The 17956-nt window shown below is 50.4% G+C and overlaps 1 protein-coding gene across 7 annotated transcripts in view; it reads right to left on the bottom strand.

The window, feature by feature from the left end:
• The window catches only part of DISP3 (dispatched RND transporter family member 3), a 132212-nt gene that overhangs the window by 14470 nt on the left and 99786 nt on the right, over positions 1–17956 (bottom strand). For 6 of the 7 annotated variants that reach the window (XR_009962020.1, XM_062604956.1, XM_062604915.1 and 3 more), the window contains 2 exons: positions 2129–3065; positions 681–900 (listed from right to left, as the gene is read on the bottom strand). Coding sequence is in view for 6 of the 7 variants with exons in the window: in XM_062604915.1 (XP_062460899.1) it covers positions 681–900; positions 2129–3065 (1157 nt within the window). In the remaining variant the exon portion in view is untranslated. Of the gene's footprint in view, positions 1–680; positions 901–2128; positions 3066–11636; positions 11752–17956 lie in introns of those variants that run through there. The other variant, XM_062604948.1, reaches the window with a different exon arrangement.

The following is a 17956-nucleotide window of genomic DNA, read 5'->3' as shown; positions in this document are numbered from 1 at the left end:
GTACAAAGGGCAAACACTTCTGGAAGGAATTACACTGACATGAGCAAAAGCAGCTTTGGGTCCACAGTTTGATGCCTTGACTAAGGACCATTTCACCTCCTGCATCAGACCAGAAGAGGCCAAATTCAGACCAGGAAGGCAAAGAAGCAGCTCTGTTAGAGCCAGTGAATTGGACTGGCGAGATGGAAGCAAACAGATCCGATGCTAGACAGGGGCTGAGTGGAAAGGCAGGCACTGGATCCAGTCTTTGGCTCCTTTTCACTGTCTCTATTAAGGTTTCTGGCATGCTGCTGCAGTAGGAAGTGGCATTAAAGTGAAGCAGATGAGTGGGTTTCTGCCATATGCTCCACACCCTCACTCACACCACTGTACCTGAGCCCGACTTCAAGGAGATGCTTTTTCTCCTTCATCTGCAGCATTATGCCATAGCCACTGCAGGAGCCTGACCAGCAGCCTGAGCTGGCATGCCAAGCCTCCTGTGCCTGTAGCCTTCCAGCTGAAGGCTGGATGCTGCATGGCTACAGAGCAGAGCACGGCTGCGTAAACCTCCAGACGGAGCTTTTACACCCTGAAGGATGTAAAGCACCCTATTCCAGAAAAGCCCCATCCTCTCCAACCTCTGCCTTTCCCTGTTCTCACCCCTTCCCAGCACGACCTGCCCTGCGTGCACACAGCCTCACCTCGTGGACTGCTTGGCCAGCATGGCCACGTAGGTGATGACGAAGCTCTGGAACTTGCGGCGCTGCTCCTCCCAGCGGTCCTCCACCGAGTAGTAGTTGGGCAGCGGTGCCCCAAAGAGGATTTCACTCCGCAGCAGCGAGCTCTTCATGTTCTCAGCAGACAAGCCCTCATCCACATACCAGTAGAATTCAGGGTGGGTCATGGCCAGCTCCAGGGATCCTGCAGCAGAAAGCAGCACCGCTTTGGTTAGGTCCTGCTTAGTTCACTTGGCAAGGCACAGGGTCTAGCGTGACAAACTGGGAGTGACCCTGTCTTTCAGCATGATGTTGACTGCTGCTGCCTTGCACAGAGCAAGAAGGGCTGGGGAAAGCTGTATTGCAAAGGCTCACATCCCACTATGCTGCCTACATGCAGTTTCCCATCAAGGACACATCTTCCACCTAACTTCGATCTGAACCACAACTCCCCCAAGCAACAATGCACACATCCCCATTGACACTCCCACTACTGGATGCACTTAGTTCTTGTACAGTGGCATGATATTTGCTCCATCAAGCAATGTGCTTCTTGGGAAGCACAAGAACTAAATACTACCCATGGAAGATGTGGAGTCCTGGCTCTGCTCTGACCTGGTACCTCTGCCATCTGATGGTGTGAGGGATGCAGAGATGAAGGCACTCGGTTCTGAGCAAGAGACACTGCCTGTCTCCCCTAGAATCCAAGCTCTCTTAAGTTCACACCAGAAAGACCCAGAAACTATACTCTTTCCTGTTCTGGTAGCAGAACTGTTACTCACACTGAAGCAGATGGAGTTAATGCCTTGCCTGCTCCCTATGTGGCTCCTGGATAGCTGTCATCTGCAGCCTGTGCTTGGGAGACAGATGGAGGCTTCATCCTACAGCCACATCACACCCACAGACTCCTCATGATTCACCTCTTTTTCACCATCCAGAGCCTCTGCTCTACTAGAGGGAGACAGAACAAGGTATGGAGCTGGGAGGAGGCAGGACCTTCCTCCTCTTCTTCTTACAGGAACCTTTCCAGCTGGTGACTCATAAGCTGCCTTTCAAGCTCCAGAGCAGCCCACAGACCTCTTTCATCTGCTTTGCGGTGCAGGGAAGTGCATCCCTATTGTCTGTCCAAAACCTGACATGCCTCTGGTTAACCACAGTCATTTACTGGGGACAAGAGTGAGTTGAAGTCATCCTACAATGCAGCACTTCCCCCTCGTTTGTCCCTCTCGCTTGCGTATTGGGGCCTGTGTGATCCATGACTGGAAACTGCAGGGGCTTTGCTGAAAGGGCTAAAAAGAGGCCCTAGCACAGCAAACATGATTCCTCGAGGCACAATGCAGCAGCATCTTCCTCTCTGCACAAGGCAGTCACCCCTCTTAGCTGGGGATACATGCCTTAAACATGCCAGCCCTCACCCACAGCCCTCAGCTCACCTTGTATGTCAGCAAGGTCTTGTCCCATGCCATCGTAGTAAATCTTCCCTCCTCTCTCAGTGGGGAAGAAGTAGGTCATGAGGGAGCTGGGAGGGGAGCAGTAGGAGTAGGAGCCCAGGGGCAGGTCCTTCAAGACCTCATGGGGCTTCCAGCAGAACTCCCGGAAGCGAGGGTGATCCATGATCTTACGCTCGACCTCATGGATGGTGACCAGGCGCTCAGTGGTGAAGATGTTGTTTTCAGAGTCCCCCCTGGCCAGAAAGATGAGCTCAATGCGCCAGTGGGCATGAGTCTGTGTGTTGGCACTGATGTAAGTGCTGGAGTAGTCCCAGCGTGGGGCACCCCTTGCAGTCCGGGAAGTCCTGTTTCCTGGGTTGAGGTGGCCATGGGGCTTAGGGGAGCTCATCCTGCCCTGTGGGGTGCTGCGCTTGAGCCGTGCGCTCACCCCGAGGTGGGAAGCGTTGAGGTGAAGCTGCTGGAGCTGCTCAAAAATGAGCCTCTGCAGGGTTTCAGAGGTGAAGTCAGCCAGGTCCCGGCGGTTCCTGCCCCACGACCCAAACTGGGACTTGAGGGCCAAGGCGAGGGCATCGAAGCGCTGCGAGGACTCGTGGTTGCGGATCTCAAAAGCATTGTAGGAGATGTCAATATCCAGGGCTGGGTAGTGGAGGAACATGACAACAGCAAGCACAGCAGGGATGGCACAGCCCAGGAAAAGGATGAAGCCAGCACAGCAGGGGTTCGTAAATACCCATCCAACAATATTCCAGAAGCCAGACACAGGCAGAGTGACACGCAGGGGCCTGACTCTGCACGGGCTTCTGCCACACAACAGAGCACCCTCACACCTCTTCCGTGAGCTGAAGGCTACCTCTTCATCTTCCTCCTCTAGCCAGGCATCCTGTAACAAGGGGTCATCCTCTGTGTCCATGTCCAGTGCCTGCACAAAGAGAAGAGCAGTCAGCAAGGCCCAGCAATGGGTGTCCCCAGGCACAGCCGTGAGCCCATGGCAGTTGCCAAAGGGTCTCAGCAGCAGAGCCAGGGAAGGAAGCATGCTCCAGCTCTCAGCAAAGCAAGACTCCTTTTAAACCTCAGCCACTGAAGGAACAGGATCCGGGTATCCCACACCCTGCCTGGCAGAGGAACCAGCGAGAGGAGCTCAAACTACAGCCCCAGTGCTCAGTGCTGTGGCAGAGAAGGGCTCTGCATGGTTCCAGGAATACCAGGCTAGAGACAGCAGGCGATTCACAGTGTGCTGCTCAGACTGCAGCAGGAACATTCAATTAGCTAACCTGGTTCTCATGCCCAGGAACAATCCATGCTACCAGATGAAAAATGCAAGGGACCCCATCTTCCTCACTTTAAAACTGACAATAGCTTTTCCCCAGCTACTTACAGCTGTGTTCATCCTTCCCACAAAGGCACACGTATGCACACACAGCAGCACATGCAGACACACACGTGTGCATGCACTCACACATACCAGCCTCCACAGAGAACTCCCTGTGACCCTGCTCTAGTCCCTAAAGGGCTATCCACTGCCTGTGTGGGAAGGGAAAGGGCTGAACAACCCTGCTTCCCTTCCACCCCTGCTGGATATTGTTTATGGAATGGGTTTTCCAAGCTGCTACGGAAGAAGCCAGAAGCAAAAGCTGTTCCTGCACCCGTGGAACGAGCAGGGGGAAAACTCTCCCTGATCAGCTCACACCTGGGAGGAAAGCAAGAGAGACCCCCCAGGAGGTGCTCTCCTCCGCAGGGAAGCAGAGCCAGCAGCCCCCACTCACGGATGAATGAGCACATTCAGTTTGTTACTTGACCCTGATAGCTGCAACCAATTTACACACAGGCCAGAAGCAATTTACCAGCATTGTTCCTAACCAGTGTTTCTATTTTAGCAGGACTTGCATCAGCAGAAGATGAATTGCCAGCACCCCTTAATTCCAGGCCCACAGAAGACCTGAGAGCTGCCTGATCATGGACCAAGAGCAAAAGCAATGAGGCAGAAATGCTCCTGGGCAGCAGAGGGATGTGCAAAGGAACAAGGGTCACAGCAATCTCCCTGGCTCTGACCAGCCTGGGTGATGCCTGCAGCTTTGCTCACAGGGAGCAGCTCCCATAGGATCCATTCCAGCCTGAGCAGCATCTCTGCTGGCAGGCTGAGCAGAGCACTCCCAGCACTGCAGAGCCTGTAGCATGGATGGGACCAGGAACCTCTGAGCTCCAGCCTCCTGCTTGCAGCAAGAGAAGCACAGATGTCAATCCATGGCTTTAATCTGCAACTTATATTGTCTCAAACCAGCCCATCCTTCCTATGAGTGTGAGGGCAAGGACTCTCGTACTCCCTTGCCATGGTCAGGCTCACGCAGCAGCCCACCCTCCTCAGTCGTGCTGCAGAGCTGTGCAGGAGGGCATGTGGAAACCTGGGCTGGATCCACCTCCTGCTCTGTAACCTCACTGAGCAAAACCCCGATGGGTACCACTGATGGCAGGTGGCCACAGCCCCTCTTCTGCCAAATCTCTGGCCCTCAGGAGGCCAATATGGGGAGGAGAAGGTGGCTCACAAGACTCTGCTGCATTGTTTCCCCCTTTACATGTAGGGCTGTTAGACAGCAAGAAGAGACCGAAGGCAGGGGGGTGGTGGTGGTGGTGGTATTTTCAAGTCTCTGGAAAGGTTAGGAGAAATCTAGTTCATTTTAGGCTTCATTAAGATTCCTTTAACATTCAGGATGCTCATCCCCTCTGGATGGTTGGTGGGTACATGCAGTTCCCTCCATTCCATCCAGCTGCCCCTTCTCCCATTGCCCTGGGCTCTCCTTCAACAGAATGGAGTCACTGCAAGACCTGATCAAGCATATATATTCTCTCTTTAGGAAGAGGTAAAGAGCCATAATAATTTCCCATTTATTGAGCTACAGAGGAGAAGGAGGGAAAAAGATTCTAATCCTGAAACAGAAGAGCCTGCACGTGACAAGAAAGGGAAACAAGGGACTGAGATAGTAATAAGCCAGCAGAAAAAGGGATCATACCATGTTCTTTTTTAACCAAGAGCTAAATCCTCAACTCAAGGAAGGGGTCAGACCTCAGGCACCTCCCTGTGGCTCTTCCCTCCACTCTCATCTCATAGTGACTGCAAAGCCCACCTTTATGGGCACCTATGATGTGTGAAGGCCAGTGCATGCTACCTTCTAGCTAAAGACAGGTACAAGTTCTGCTGCTGGTGTAAACGCCAGCACAGCAAATGCTGGAAAGCCACAAGATCACATGCACTCACATGAGAGCTGAGTCAGGGAAGGACCAAGATGTGGTGCAGGCAGGATGGCAAGGGCAGGGTAAGTGCTGTCCCTGATGGTGACAGCCTCCCTCTGCATGCAGTCAGCACCTGAGTGCATCCTCCCCTACTTCCACCACAGCTCTCAACCCTCTTCAAAAGAGAGTTTACCACATGATTCAGCTCCAAAGCCAGACACAGCTCACACAGCATTGCCCCTGGGACTCAACCGGCTTTACCATCTCCTCAGATCCTGCCTGGGTCAGGATGAAAGCTTATCCAACCCAAACCACAGCAAACTGAACTGGTGGGGAGGGAAACCCTCAAAGCAGCCAGAAGGGGAGTGGAATACAGTTTTTCTGCTTATATTCTACTTATATTTCTGCTTATATTTCTACCTGTGTTCCCTCCACCACTGCCCAGGGACTCCAGGCACTGACGCATGTCCCAGTTACTTTCTCCATTCCAGGACATGCACAGTGGACCTAATCCTGCAGCCCTCAGAGCTCTGCCTCCCTTCTGTGCAAGCTTAGCCTGCTCCAGGTTGGAAGGAGCAGAGCACAAGAGCCCTCCTAGGAGCCCTGGATCCATTTCTTCAGAGAAGAGGCACTGATTCATCCGCTTCGGGTGAGCATTTGGATTTCTTGTGCTTTCCTCTGCCCCTTCCAAACCCAGGAGGCTTCCTCCTGGTTCACACCAGTCAGGACTCTGTAGGGTGGCAGAACCTCCTGTGAAGGTTCCTGGCTCACATTTAGGGTGCTGCTATAGGCACAGCTTCCATTAAGTCCGAGAATGGGAAATAAGTCCAGGCAAGGCAGTTGGTATAGAGATATTTTAAGTGAAAACCTCTCCAAAAGCTGAGCCTGCACAGTTCGTGCTCAGCTCACCCACCTCCTAGCCTGGTGCTGGCACATGTTCACACTCATTCAGCCAGCCAAGAACCACTTGGGGATGGGAAAAGGCAAGTGAGCTGCTGATTCAGCAGCACAGCTGAGCTTGGAGGGAGCTTGTAAAACACTGAGCTCGAAAGGGAAGGTAGGAGAGGGATTCAGACCATAAAACACCTCCTCCTTTAGCATTCAGCCCTCAGACTGCTGGGCAGTTCCAGCATTGTCCCAGGTAAAGATCCTTCCTGAAGAAGTGAGTTCAAAAGCTCCACCACAGCAAAGAGTCAAGGGGCTATGAAGAGACTCACATCTTCCAACGCTGCACTGGTGTAAAGTCACAGCTTTATGGGAGGTACGAATAAAGCCAGAATCCAGCTGGATATGGTTTTCCTCTTCACAGCCACAGCAGCAGCGTGGAAACACAACCAAGAGGAAAACAAGGAAGGACTCTCTCTTTTTCCAGTTTCAATGGGTACTTCTGTCCAGAGGCCATCTCACATTAGACCTGAGCCACCAACCTGCAGCTGAACCTCAGCACCATGGCCATGAATGCTACCAGAGCCCAATGGAAGATGCTCACCCCTTTCCTCCATGGATGACTGTCACAGATGAACCAGAATGGGCCTCTAAGCCTCTTGTTATGAGCACCCTCCATTCAGCAATTTAACCTGGGCATCCTCCACATCTTGCTATAGCTTCCCAATCTGTTCAGAGTAATGAATTAGGCATTTAAAGCACTGCAGGGCTGTGGAGCACAGGGTAGGAATAGTTATGACTCCTGTGAGCCTGACACACAGCAGAAAAGAAGGGACAAAGCCAAACCTGGGGGACCTTCAGATCAGGAAGAGTTTTGCCCTTGACTGCAGTAGGTGGGATCCAGCTCAGACCGCAACAGCCCTGCAGGGATTGTCACTCACCTGCACCCCGACCAGGGCAAACCCCCATGTAGCTCCCATATGAGCTCCCTTGCAGTGAAATCAGGATAGAAGGAAGCAGCTGACAAGCTGGGGAGAGGCAGTGACAGACAAGGAAGCTAATTACAGCCGACCTGGCTAATTAATGCTGAATTCCAGATTAAAATCCCCTCACCAGTGTTCCATTTCAATTACTCAGTTGTTCCTTCTGATAGGAAAAGGGAAGCCTTGTGCATCAGCAAGCTAGGAAGAAAAAAGGAACGCAAGCACAAGGCTGGAAGGGGAGGGAAAGACAATTTCTGTAATATGGGAGATTCCTATCGACCAAATAATTAAACTTCACATTCCTTTCTCCCAGGGGCAAAGCTTTCAGAGCACAGCTAGCAGTTTTGTGGGCCTATCTGTATGCCTGAAAACTCTTGGAGGTTCTACCAAAGGCAGCTTTATGGCCCTTTGTTAGCTATATAAAGTTCCTCAGAAAGGGAGAGAAATGGCCTTTGTGCTTGCAGACTCATCCAGCTCCTGCTAAAAGCTGCCTCTCTTAACGATGCACAGTTGATGGCAGGGATGGACACAGCACCTTCCAGGCCCTGTTATGCTGGAAAACGCTGTGTAAAACAACTGCAGGGCATCATTAATGTACACCCACTCTAAAGCAGGGCTCCACAGTGACACTGAGACTCAGGAGCAGAGATCTGCTCTGCACTTGAATCACTGAGACTTGGCCACAAGTAACTTTTTAAAACACAGCCAGAAAGGGATCTCTGAGGTCCCTGTTCTGCCTTTATCAACACAGCTGTATCCTGGTGCATGGAATAAGCTGTGTGTTGCCCTTTGCTTTCATGAATGGGGAAAATGAACCAGTAAGGAGGAACCAGATACAATCTCAGGGCCCCTAATTGGGAGTTCTGGCTTGCAGAGGTGCTGCACTTCCAGAATAGCAAAGCACACCCAGGACACCTCACACCAGGCATCTGACCCTGCATCTCCTGAAGCACTTCTGAAAACACTGGCTTGATACAGCCATTGACCAGATCCTGTGCATGAGGATACAGCCCTGAACCTGTTTCACTGGGGTACGAGCCCAGAGAGACACATGCTGCTTGAAGGCACTGGGTTAAACTGCTGGCTGGGTTGACTCCAGCATTGTTAATCAAGCAGGTACTTTTCCAGCTGTACAGCACAATGCAGGGGAAAAAAAAGCTTTAATCTATTATGTTTCTGGACCCTTTGCATTTCCCTTCCCACTCGCTTTAAATCCTTTGGAAAGACACACACAAACACTGCCAGACCCCAGGCACTTTGCAGATCAGAATGTCATCAAACTGCTCCAGCAGCACAATGCTGTCGGAATTGAAGCACAATGATGTAAATGTGTGTTTGCTGGAGGAGAAGTTCAACAGAATGATTTTAAAACAGTATATTTAAAGCTCTATTGTCTGCTCCCAGGAGGGAAGACAATAGGTAGGGCTGTATACAGGGTGGAGGATTGCCAGATCTCTCAAGCTTTATGAAGTAAGTACATGCTTGCACACTCACTCCTAACTGAGGCAGCCTCTTTCTCTGCTGTCTGTCCCACTCTTCCTTCCCCTTACAGGCACTTTTTACACCATGGCTAGGATAAGAGCAGCTGGAAATGGAAGGAGTCAGTCAGACTCTAGGATCTTAAAGGCCTTTCCCAACTTAAATGATTTTATGATCGATCGACCTGCTTTCAGAACGGACAAATGGAGCTCTCTCAGCCTACATCAAGGATCTCTCCTGCCTGCCACTCCAGGTGTCTGACAAGCACTGATTAGATCTACTCATAACTGCATGTCAAAACCAGCGTGGAAAGATTAGCTGCAAAGTCAAGCACTCACCAGTCAGGAAATGCCCAATCCAGGACGGCTGGATGCTGACACAGCACCCTCAGTTTGCCCCTGTTCTGCAAATGCTTTGCAGTGCAGTTGGCTTCCAAGCCCGGTGTCACAAGGCAAGGACTGTGGCCTCCGCCAGGGCTGATGCTCCCTGAACCCAGGAGCTGTTTGCCACCTTGCTGTCTCCTCAGTGTTCGGTGTGTGGTCTCATGGCTCATTTCCTGCACGCCGCTCGTGCTCTGGCTCAGAGGCAGAATTATTCATTTCCAACACTGCCTGTCAGGACAGAGTCTGAGGGCTGAGCAAACAGGACGGAACTGAATCCTCTCCTGGCATCTCTAGGAGAAGGAGGGGGTGGTGTAGTCTGCATCTGACAGATGCAGCGGCTCAGAAGGAGGAAGAAAAACAGACACTTATTTTGGGTGCCTCGTTTGACACACAGGATGCCCCATTTCTCAGAGTGCACAGAACGGCACAGGTGGGGCTGTGCCTAAGAAACTGCGAATTCCACTTTGTTCTGGCACCATGACCTGAGGTGAAACAGCAATATAACCTCTGTGCTGGTAAGGGACATCCGCAGCGAGAGCCAACATCAGACAATTGATGTTAACCAGTGACATGCATGCCAGTACCTGGGACACCAAGGACTATCAGCTCCCCCATCTCTCTTTACCTCTAAGCCGGTCTTGTGGACAAGGAACACGCTGAAGAAAGGGCCTGCAAGACCAGTATAGAGGGAAAAGGGAGAGACTGGTTTAAGAGGTGTTGCTTTGCTATGTCAGAAGCCACTACCTGAACACAGAGCAGAGCAAGAAGAAAGTGGACAGAAGAATGAGGAAACCACACAGCTGTGATACACACAAGGATGTACAGCAAAAGCAAAGAGTAGAGCAAAAGCGTCTTTCCTGTGCTTGCCAGGAGTAAGATGCCTGCAGATAAGAACTAGCTCAGCCATCCAAGTTTCCTATTTTAACACCACGGCTTTCCTGAATGGTTCCTTAACTAGGACAAAACAGTGATCCCACAGCCTTGGATCAGGGGGAGATCTTCATATGGCACCACGGGACACTGAGGCAGCCTCACCACGGCTCCAGCAGGTACCAGCTGTGAGCTCTGTCCTAGGATGCTACTTCCCAAGTGATTCCAAGAGAATCTGTATCCCGAGAGATTTAAAAATCCAATCCAAAAGCTCACAAGGAATTGCCCCAAACTACTTGCTTCAGAGTACTGAAACTGGCACTTTTCAAAGAGAAAGGTCACCAGGATTTGCTGCCATCAAACCATGCACATTTGGTGCCCTGCCTCCCCAGGACTGCTGCAGAGCTAAACCTATACGAGAACCTCACTAACATGCACACCATTGCCAAGGAAAATTCATTTCCTGATAAAATAATTTGCTTGTGGTTATTGTAACGGATGATTGTAGCTGTCAGAAAACAGCTTCTGGGTTACAATCTCCCGAAACGTGCCTTGCAGCCTTGTGCCATGTTTACCACTTGAGCTACTTGCTTATGCTGATGATAGGGCCCCGCTGTCACTCAGGGCTGTGGCATGTGTTTCTGCACACTGAGCCTCTGATTTGCTTCACAAATGACTTACCTAAGCACTACAGAAATGACTTGGACTTTGTCTGAGCCCCAGCCACTTACTGTTTCCAAGCAAAGGGCTGGCTTCTGCATTGGCTGCATGCCCTTGGGTGCCTTGATATGGTTTCAAAAGCACCCTGTGTGCCACCAGCAGCCCAAGACAACAAGCTTCTTACAAGTGTGGTGATTTCCACACACCCAAAACGCTGTGCTCACAGCAAAGCCTTCCCAGAACATTAAGTACTGATGGCTGACACAAACCAGGGTCTTGGGTTATCTCAAGAAGCGTCACTCACTCCAGGAAGGAATCTCAGACCACAGAGAGGATTCACCAGTTCCCAAGCCCTTGGAATAAACTGCCATCCCCAAGGCTTGTGTGCTGCTCTTTTATAGATCAGCTCCAGCTTCCCACATCATCGTCAGCCTTAGAAGCCAAGTCCCACTGTCAATCACTTATTATTGCACCCCATGCTCAGGCCCCCCAGTTTTTGTCACTGTGGGCACTGGTACCACTCTGTGCTCAGATGGATGATCCCAGCTCTGGCCCTGCTCCCCACATCTGCTCCTGGCAGCAGGAGGAAGTGTGAAGACAAGGGCTGGCTGTGCACCCTCCTCCATCTGCAGCTTCCCAGCAATAGCCTGCCTGTGTGTGTTCACTGTGCTGCTGGGACTAACCAAAACACCCTCTCCCCAAGGCCCCTCTCCAGAGCCCCCCCATAAGCTGCCAGGTCATTACTGAGAAGGAGGAGGGCAACCTCTTCCTCGCCATGCATGGGAGCTGCTTTCTTGCCAGCAGCCTCAGCAGCAGTTATGTGCTAAGGGACATTGCTGGTTGTGGTCGTCTGGGCAGCAACATGAAAGGTAATGCAGGGATGCCAAGGCTGTGGTGCCAGTCCTTCTTTTACCAACTATAGCACAGGCAGCTCTTTCATTTCCACTTCTTGCCAGTCCAGCGTTAAGAGCATTAAAAGAACACGTTGCAAGCGCTCCCCTTCACCTCAAGGGCCTGTTTGGCCAGCTCTGGTCATGATGCTCTGGCTTTCCAGGAGAAAGAGGTACAGGTAGGAAGTCCCATCTGCACGTGTGTCAGTGTCTGACTCCACGTGCCACCAAGCACCCACCTGATGGATCGAAACGTCCTGCCTTTTTGCTGTTGTAATTGACATCAGAAAAAGCCAGATTCACAACAGGAAGGCTGCGAGGACTGCGATCTGTGGTGGGGACACAGCTCCCACAGCACTTCAGGCATGCTGACTTCTTCAGTAGGGCTTCTCACATGCCAGCATGAAAGAGGAATAGGTGATGCTGTAGTCCTCCCATACATGAGGGAGCAGAAGACAAAACCCAAGGTCATCCATGCACCGAGCTGTGGTATAACATGGCCTCTTATTTCTGAGAATGTGAGGGGCTGAATTCTGGGGTGAATTCATCCTGACAGTCACTACAGCTGAGTGGGAATGACTGCAGCAATCCATGCTCTACTGTCACCCATGGAAAACTTGCTGCTGGATAAGGAGGGACTCATGCAGCAGCCTGTAGGTAGCTGGCTCTCAACAGCCTACAAAGCGGGATCTCAGCAGGTTTATCTGCCTTACCTCCCACACTTCTCTCTCCAAAACAGATGCAGCTAGCTGCTCTCCCATGAAAACCTGGAGCTTCTGGAACTACATTAATTAGCAGTGCCTTTTCCTCTTCCCAGGATCAGCGAGGAACCTGGAGGCAGAGGTGTAAAACCCAGAGGCTAGAGAGCTTCCAGTGCCACTGCTGAGTGCCCCAGTGCAGGACCTGGCTGCACACAAGGGTTTCCACAACAGAAGAAAAGCCTCCTGATGGGAAGAGGAGGACATGGAGACAAGATGCCTCAGTGCCTGAGCAGCACGTCAGCAGATCCCCTGCCAGAACAAGGACTCAAAAGCTTACTGCCAGCTGCACCAACCATGCAGAAACTCACATTAAATGTTCCCACAGCTCGATGAGCACAGTCCTGCAGACCGGTAGCAGAGGAGGGGGCAGAGGCTCAGAATAAGCAAACAGGCTTTAATGACACATTAATCTCAGGGAGAGCCCAGGATGCTTCCTAGTACAGACAAGACACGAAGAGCTGGTTCCTGTTAGTCCCTGTGCAAGGGAAGGAAATGGTGCTGGTGGCAGCCAGAAGCTGCCAGTGAAGCCATGTCTATAGGATACAGCTTTAGGCCATCAGGACTGAGCTGAAACAGCAACGGTCTCCTCTCTCTTCCCTCCCAGTACAGACTGGGAGAAGCATGATGTAAGCCTAGCACAAGAGCACTTCGGGAAGAGGCAGGCACCACCCTTGTTCCTATTTGCCTTCTACCACCAAAGCCATGCAAGCTGCTGGAGCTCCCCAGCTCCTGAACGGCAACCATCCAACCCAAAGGATGCTAAGGGACTGCCGTTTGGCACAGAATCAAAGCATTCCATGCAATTGTTCCCAGCTCCTTACCGAATCCCACGCTTTCAGCCAGGCAGTCACAGGCTGGGATTCTGCTCGTGCTAACTGTAGGACCGAGTCCTGCACTTAAAACACAAACCCAAAGGAAGCATTTGTGGTGCTGCTATTAGTTTTTCTAGCTTTCCTGGGGCAAATCACATCAGCTGCTTCTGAACTGCTCTCATATTCTGGAGTCCAAGACCCCATCTTGCATCCTTTCACAACAAGCTTTGTCCCAAAGCCCCCCCCCAAGCAAACACAGGCTGGTTTTGCATAGACATCTGTAAACTGGTTTTCAAAGGGACTCCCTCCACTGCCCCATGCTGAAGTGGAACTGGGTCTGGCTCTCTGGAAACCAGGCCCAGCTGGCCGAGTAAGGGAGCAAACTCACCGCAGGCACATCCCAAATGACTGGAAGTGCAAGCAGTACCATGATCCACAACAGAACCAAATAGATGGGAATGCAGGCAGGTGCTGTACATGCAGGAATGAATCTAGCTGCATATGTGCCAAGATTTGGATGCAGGAGGAGCGATCTCCCCCACAGCACATCAGAAATACAAGAAACACCAAGAGGTCTGGAAAGGAAATGTCACCACAGTCTTAACTTAATCTGTCCCTGCTACTTACAGCACAGGTCTTTGTTACCAGCATCTAAATAAGGTCAAACCCTTTACTACACCACTATGAACTCTGCAGTGACTTTCACTAAGGAATTGGTTCCATGTAGCAGATTTATAGGAATGAAGGTTCTTTCCTTCAGTTTGAGCAGTGCCACAGGGGATGAAACATTTACCTGCTGATATATCTTGTTTTCAGTTGTTACAGGCTGGTGCTTTATAGCTCCCTACGATGTTGCAGCATTTCTACCATGCGCTGTGCACAAGAATATTGACATCAGTGACAAAAGCAAAGTGGACCACAGAATGCCAAGGGTCATTTGTCCATTTACTGCCTGTCTCAAAGAGCCCCATGTCAAGTGACAGAGCTGAGATGGAAGGATTAGGATAGGGAGAAAGAGAAGGGGTGGCCTTGGAAGCAAAATTCAGTTTAGATGTGGAAAACAAGATGGCTCAAAGGGTATACACCAGATTCCAAGACATTCTGTTTAAAAGCATAGCCATAGATTTGACACTCAGGTGAATCCAAGGTACTAACAAGTGCTGAATGGGTCCTGAAGAACCACAGCTTGCAGTGCATGGAGTTTGGACCTGCTGGCAGGAAGCACCAGAAGGAGCAGCTTTCTGCATGGCTCAAGAACTAGCCCAAGCTTTCCAGCAAGACAGATTTAGCTTTCGAAACAAGCTGTTTGTCTATCTTGTAGAGACTTACAGCCCTTGGTTTAAATGAAGCCCAGTGTTTTATTGAGTCACTTTCATGCTCCTGTGGGCCTGTCCACCTCCCCATCTCAACTCAGCCATAAAAATTGGCTTGGAGATTAGACTTGGCGCATGAGTTGTTAGCTGGAGAGCAAGTGGGAGGGTGTGCGAGGGGAGAGGTGGCAGAGGAAATACGAAGAGAGAGGCTTTGGCCAGGTTTGATTTGCAAGCAGGAGCCAGGACTGCTTTGGGCTTCTCAGACATGCCTGAAAAGCCCCATTGGGCTCCAGTTCAAACCTGAGTTTGCAGCCCCTTCTTCTTCAGGAATTCATTTTCCTTCTTAAAAGGAAGAACAAAAAGACAAACGATTCCATTCATGGCATCAAGTGTGCTGCGTGCTCTGCAGTACCCCAAGCAGTAGAAAGGATTAGGTCTTGTTTTGGGTTGGTTTTTTATCAAATTGTCTCTGCAGACCTTAATACAGCACTCAAAAGCAATTCATTCTCTGCTCCTGGGTGTAAAACAGAGCCAAGAAACAAGTCAACATATAGCAGCACATCCCCCTAGGAGTAGAAAGCACTTTGCATTTGTGCATCATATCAGCTCCTATCAGAGACTGCATAAACCCTTTGCAAACACGTATCAGATCCAATTCCCTTCTTCCTCTAGGGAAATAGGTCGGATTACATGCAAGTTTACAAATGAATTAAGCAAGCTCCATGTTCTAACTCCAGCTCTGCTGGAACTCAGCCATTACTTTTGCTGATTTTGACAGAAGCTAAATACAGACCACGCAAGCTACAGCTAACGTCGGTTAGCTGCCCTGTGGGGAGGAGCAGCAGTGGTACCCACAACTCCAGTTAGTGCAGTGGCACAAACCGGGTGCCCAGAAACTGAGGCATCCAAACCCCCAAGTCATCTTTGCTACCGGAACCTTCCAGACCTGCTCAAAGTCAGAGCAACAACAGGACCCAACTCTTCCCAATCCTCTGCTTTGGTTACCAGATGCCCCAGCTTCTCCCGTGCTCAATGTTAGAAAGTGTAAAGAATTGAATACCCAGCAGAGGCCTGCAATGCTAACCCATGAATTTCCTTCTCTGCTATTGGTTTGCAAACACAGATCCTTTAAGAACACAGGAAGACAGGGGGAAACATGGACCCTACAATATGTTTTTGTAAACAGGCTGTGAAAGAATGTGTTGAGCCAAATAATCCTGGGAATGAAAATGCCAATTTAACGTAGGGCATTGTTATTATTTATTAGATAGATATCGCCACAGAGAGATGAAGAAACAGCCTCTGTGACTTGCTGGCCCAACATCAGCCAGCCAGGTGAGCTCAGAGTAAAACGAGATCTCCCAGAACCCTGCTCTGCGTTCAAGTCAAAGGCATCTCTGCTATGCAAAAAGATGGGAAGAAAATCTGTGGCAGCATCAGATAGGATGCCCTGAAGTCCATACAAGCTTGCTCATGAGTCACCTTAGCAGGCAGATTCTGGGCTCACACTCCCAGGAACAAATCCAGCGTGACTTCACTGATGTGACTGCATTTACACAGTGAGATCACAGCTGTGGCACCACCCCCAGGAGCAATAGCACCCACACCATGAAGTCCAGGGAGCAGAATGATTCTCCCCCATAAAGCAGCAGCAGCAGTTTAAGAACCAGACAACTGCCAGTATGTCTCTCACCCCCTGCAAACACATTGGCTTCTCCCCCTGCTCCACTATTTATGTAACATGAACTGTCTCCTATTCAGGAGGAGCTGTTCCCTATTAACAGAGCTTGGCAAAGATCAGGAATTAACTGTGCCAACTTTCAAGCCTGCTGCCTTAAGGCAGATGGCAGGGAAAGTATCCCAGCCTTGTTCCCCAAACCTCTTCTCCCAGCAAGCAAAGATAACTCAGAGAGAAAAAGGACCAAGTATCTGCAAAGCTCTTATTCCAGGGCAGGAGACAGCTTCTGTGTGGGGTGCTCTGCAATGGACCTACCTGGCTGCCCACGGCCAGCAAAGCCCATTGCACTGCCAGGATCCACAGGGTGACAGCAAGGGCAGAGGTTTCACTGAAGGTTTTATAGTTCCAGAGTTACAACAGGAAAGGAGATGCTCTGCCCTTCCAAGGCAACGGTGCTGCTATCATCAAAACCTCAGCACTGCTCATGACTAGCACTGAGCTCTACCTTTATGGGAAGTAAATCCCTGTGGAAGAACAGGGTTCCACAGTTACTGCAGACCCACAGCATCAAACAAGAGCTGCTGCTGCAGTGTGACCAGGCAAGAGGGTTGTAAATAACATCCTACTAGGTGCTAATTCATACAGTTGTTGTAACCCATGCCTGAAGCACATTGCCACCAATGGGACAATTTACAACCTCCCAGTTAAACCCATGCTGAAGCATACTCTGGACTGGGGTCAATGGAAAGTGTTCTGCTGACCTCAGATCTGGATTAAGCACTTCACTCTTACGTTGGCTGCTCCATGTTCCTGAATTATTCATTAAGGACCAGACACTGCAATCCATACTCACACTGTGCTTAATCTGTCCTTTAAATCGACTTGCATTAGTCTGAATCACAGGCACCACAGCACCTTACTCTTTAACCAGTCTCACTGAATGCAGCAGAGCTATTAATGAAACAAGGTGCTCCTGTGCCAGAGGCAAGGAGGCAGGATCCAGCCCTTAGGAAAGACCTCAGGAAAACTCACCCTGGTAAAACTACACCGAGATGAATGAACTCCAGTAAATCTGTGTGAAATCAATCATTTAAAGAGATAGGCTGTTCCGTGCTATCACAGGGGAGACATAAGGCAGTGCTAGAAACTAATATCTCATTGTTCAACTCCATCACAAGGTCTGGAAACACAGTCCCCTGCCCCTGGCCATGCATTCACAGAGCCCAACGGCATCTTGCGCACACACCTTGTGAGGACAGTTTTGTCTCTCTGTATACAAACAGGGAGGTGTGTGGACAGGAGGAAGGCAAAGGACATGTTCCACTCCTCCTGCCTGGCACAAAGGAGCAAAGTAAATGGGACTGCTTGTCACCAAGGAGGTAACCAGTACCCACACTTACAGCAACTCCTTCCTCTGTCAACCTTGCAACTCCCAGTTACCCAACCCACAGACCGCATTATTGGCTCTGATCTGAAACCCCCTGAGGCTGCTTCAACTCACACCACAGGAGAGCTGATCACAGAGCACCTTTCACCACTGAGCCCAAATCTATAGTTGGCTGCTTTTAAACAGAGTGAATAAAAACCCCCAGGCCAATGAGGTAAGTGAAAAGTGAAATCTTGTGCACTACACTGGGAAATATAATGGGGTTTGAGTCTTGAGAATGAATTAATCTGTTCAGTTCTCACTTCTGTCAGTGCTTGGTAAGATTACAGGATTAAATCAACTCTATGCTAAATGCTTCCTGCTGAAGAGAGTCTTGTCAGGATTTACTGCCTGTTGGCATGCACAGACCATGGCAGCATCACCCTGAGACCCTGGGACCCACAGCAGGACCTGCTCAAACTTCAGAAATAGAAGTCACAACGTA

This window comes from Pezoporus occidentalis, unplaced genomic scaffold (assembly GCF_034315485.1).
Source record: "Pezoporus occidentalis ecotype Australia unplaced genomic scaffold, CSIRO_AGI_Poc_V1 ctg119, whole genome shotgun sequence".
In the NCBI taxonomy this organism is placed as follows: Eukaryota; Metazoa; Chordata; class Aves; order Psittaciformes; family Psittacidae; genus Pezoporus; species Pezoporus occidentalis.
The sequence above is the reverse complement of the archived record's forward strand: the minus strand, read 5'-3'. Positions and strand labels throughout refer to the sequence as shown.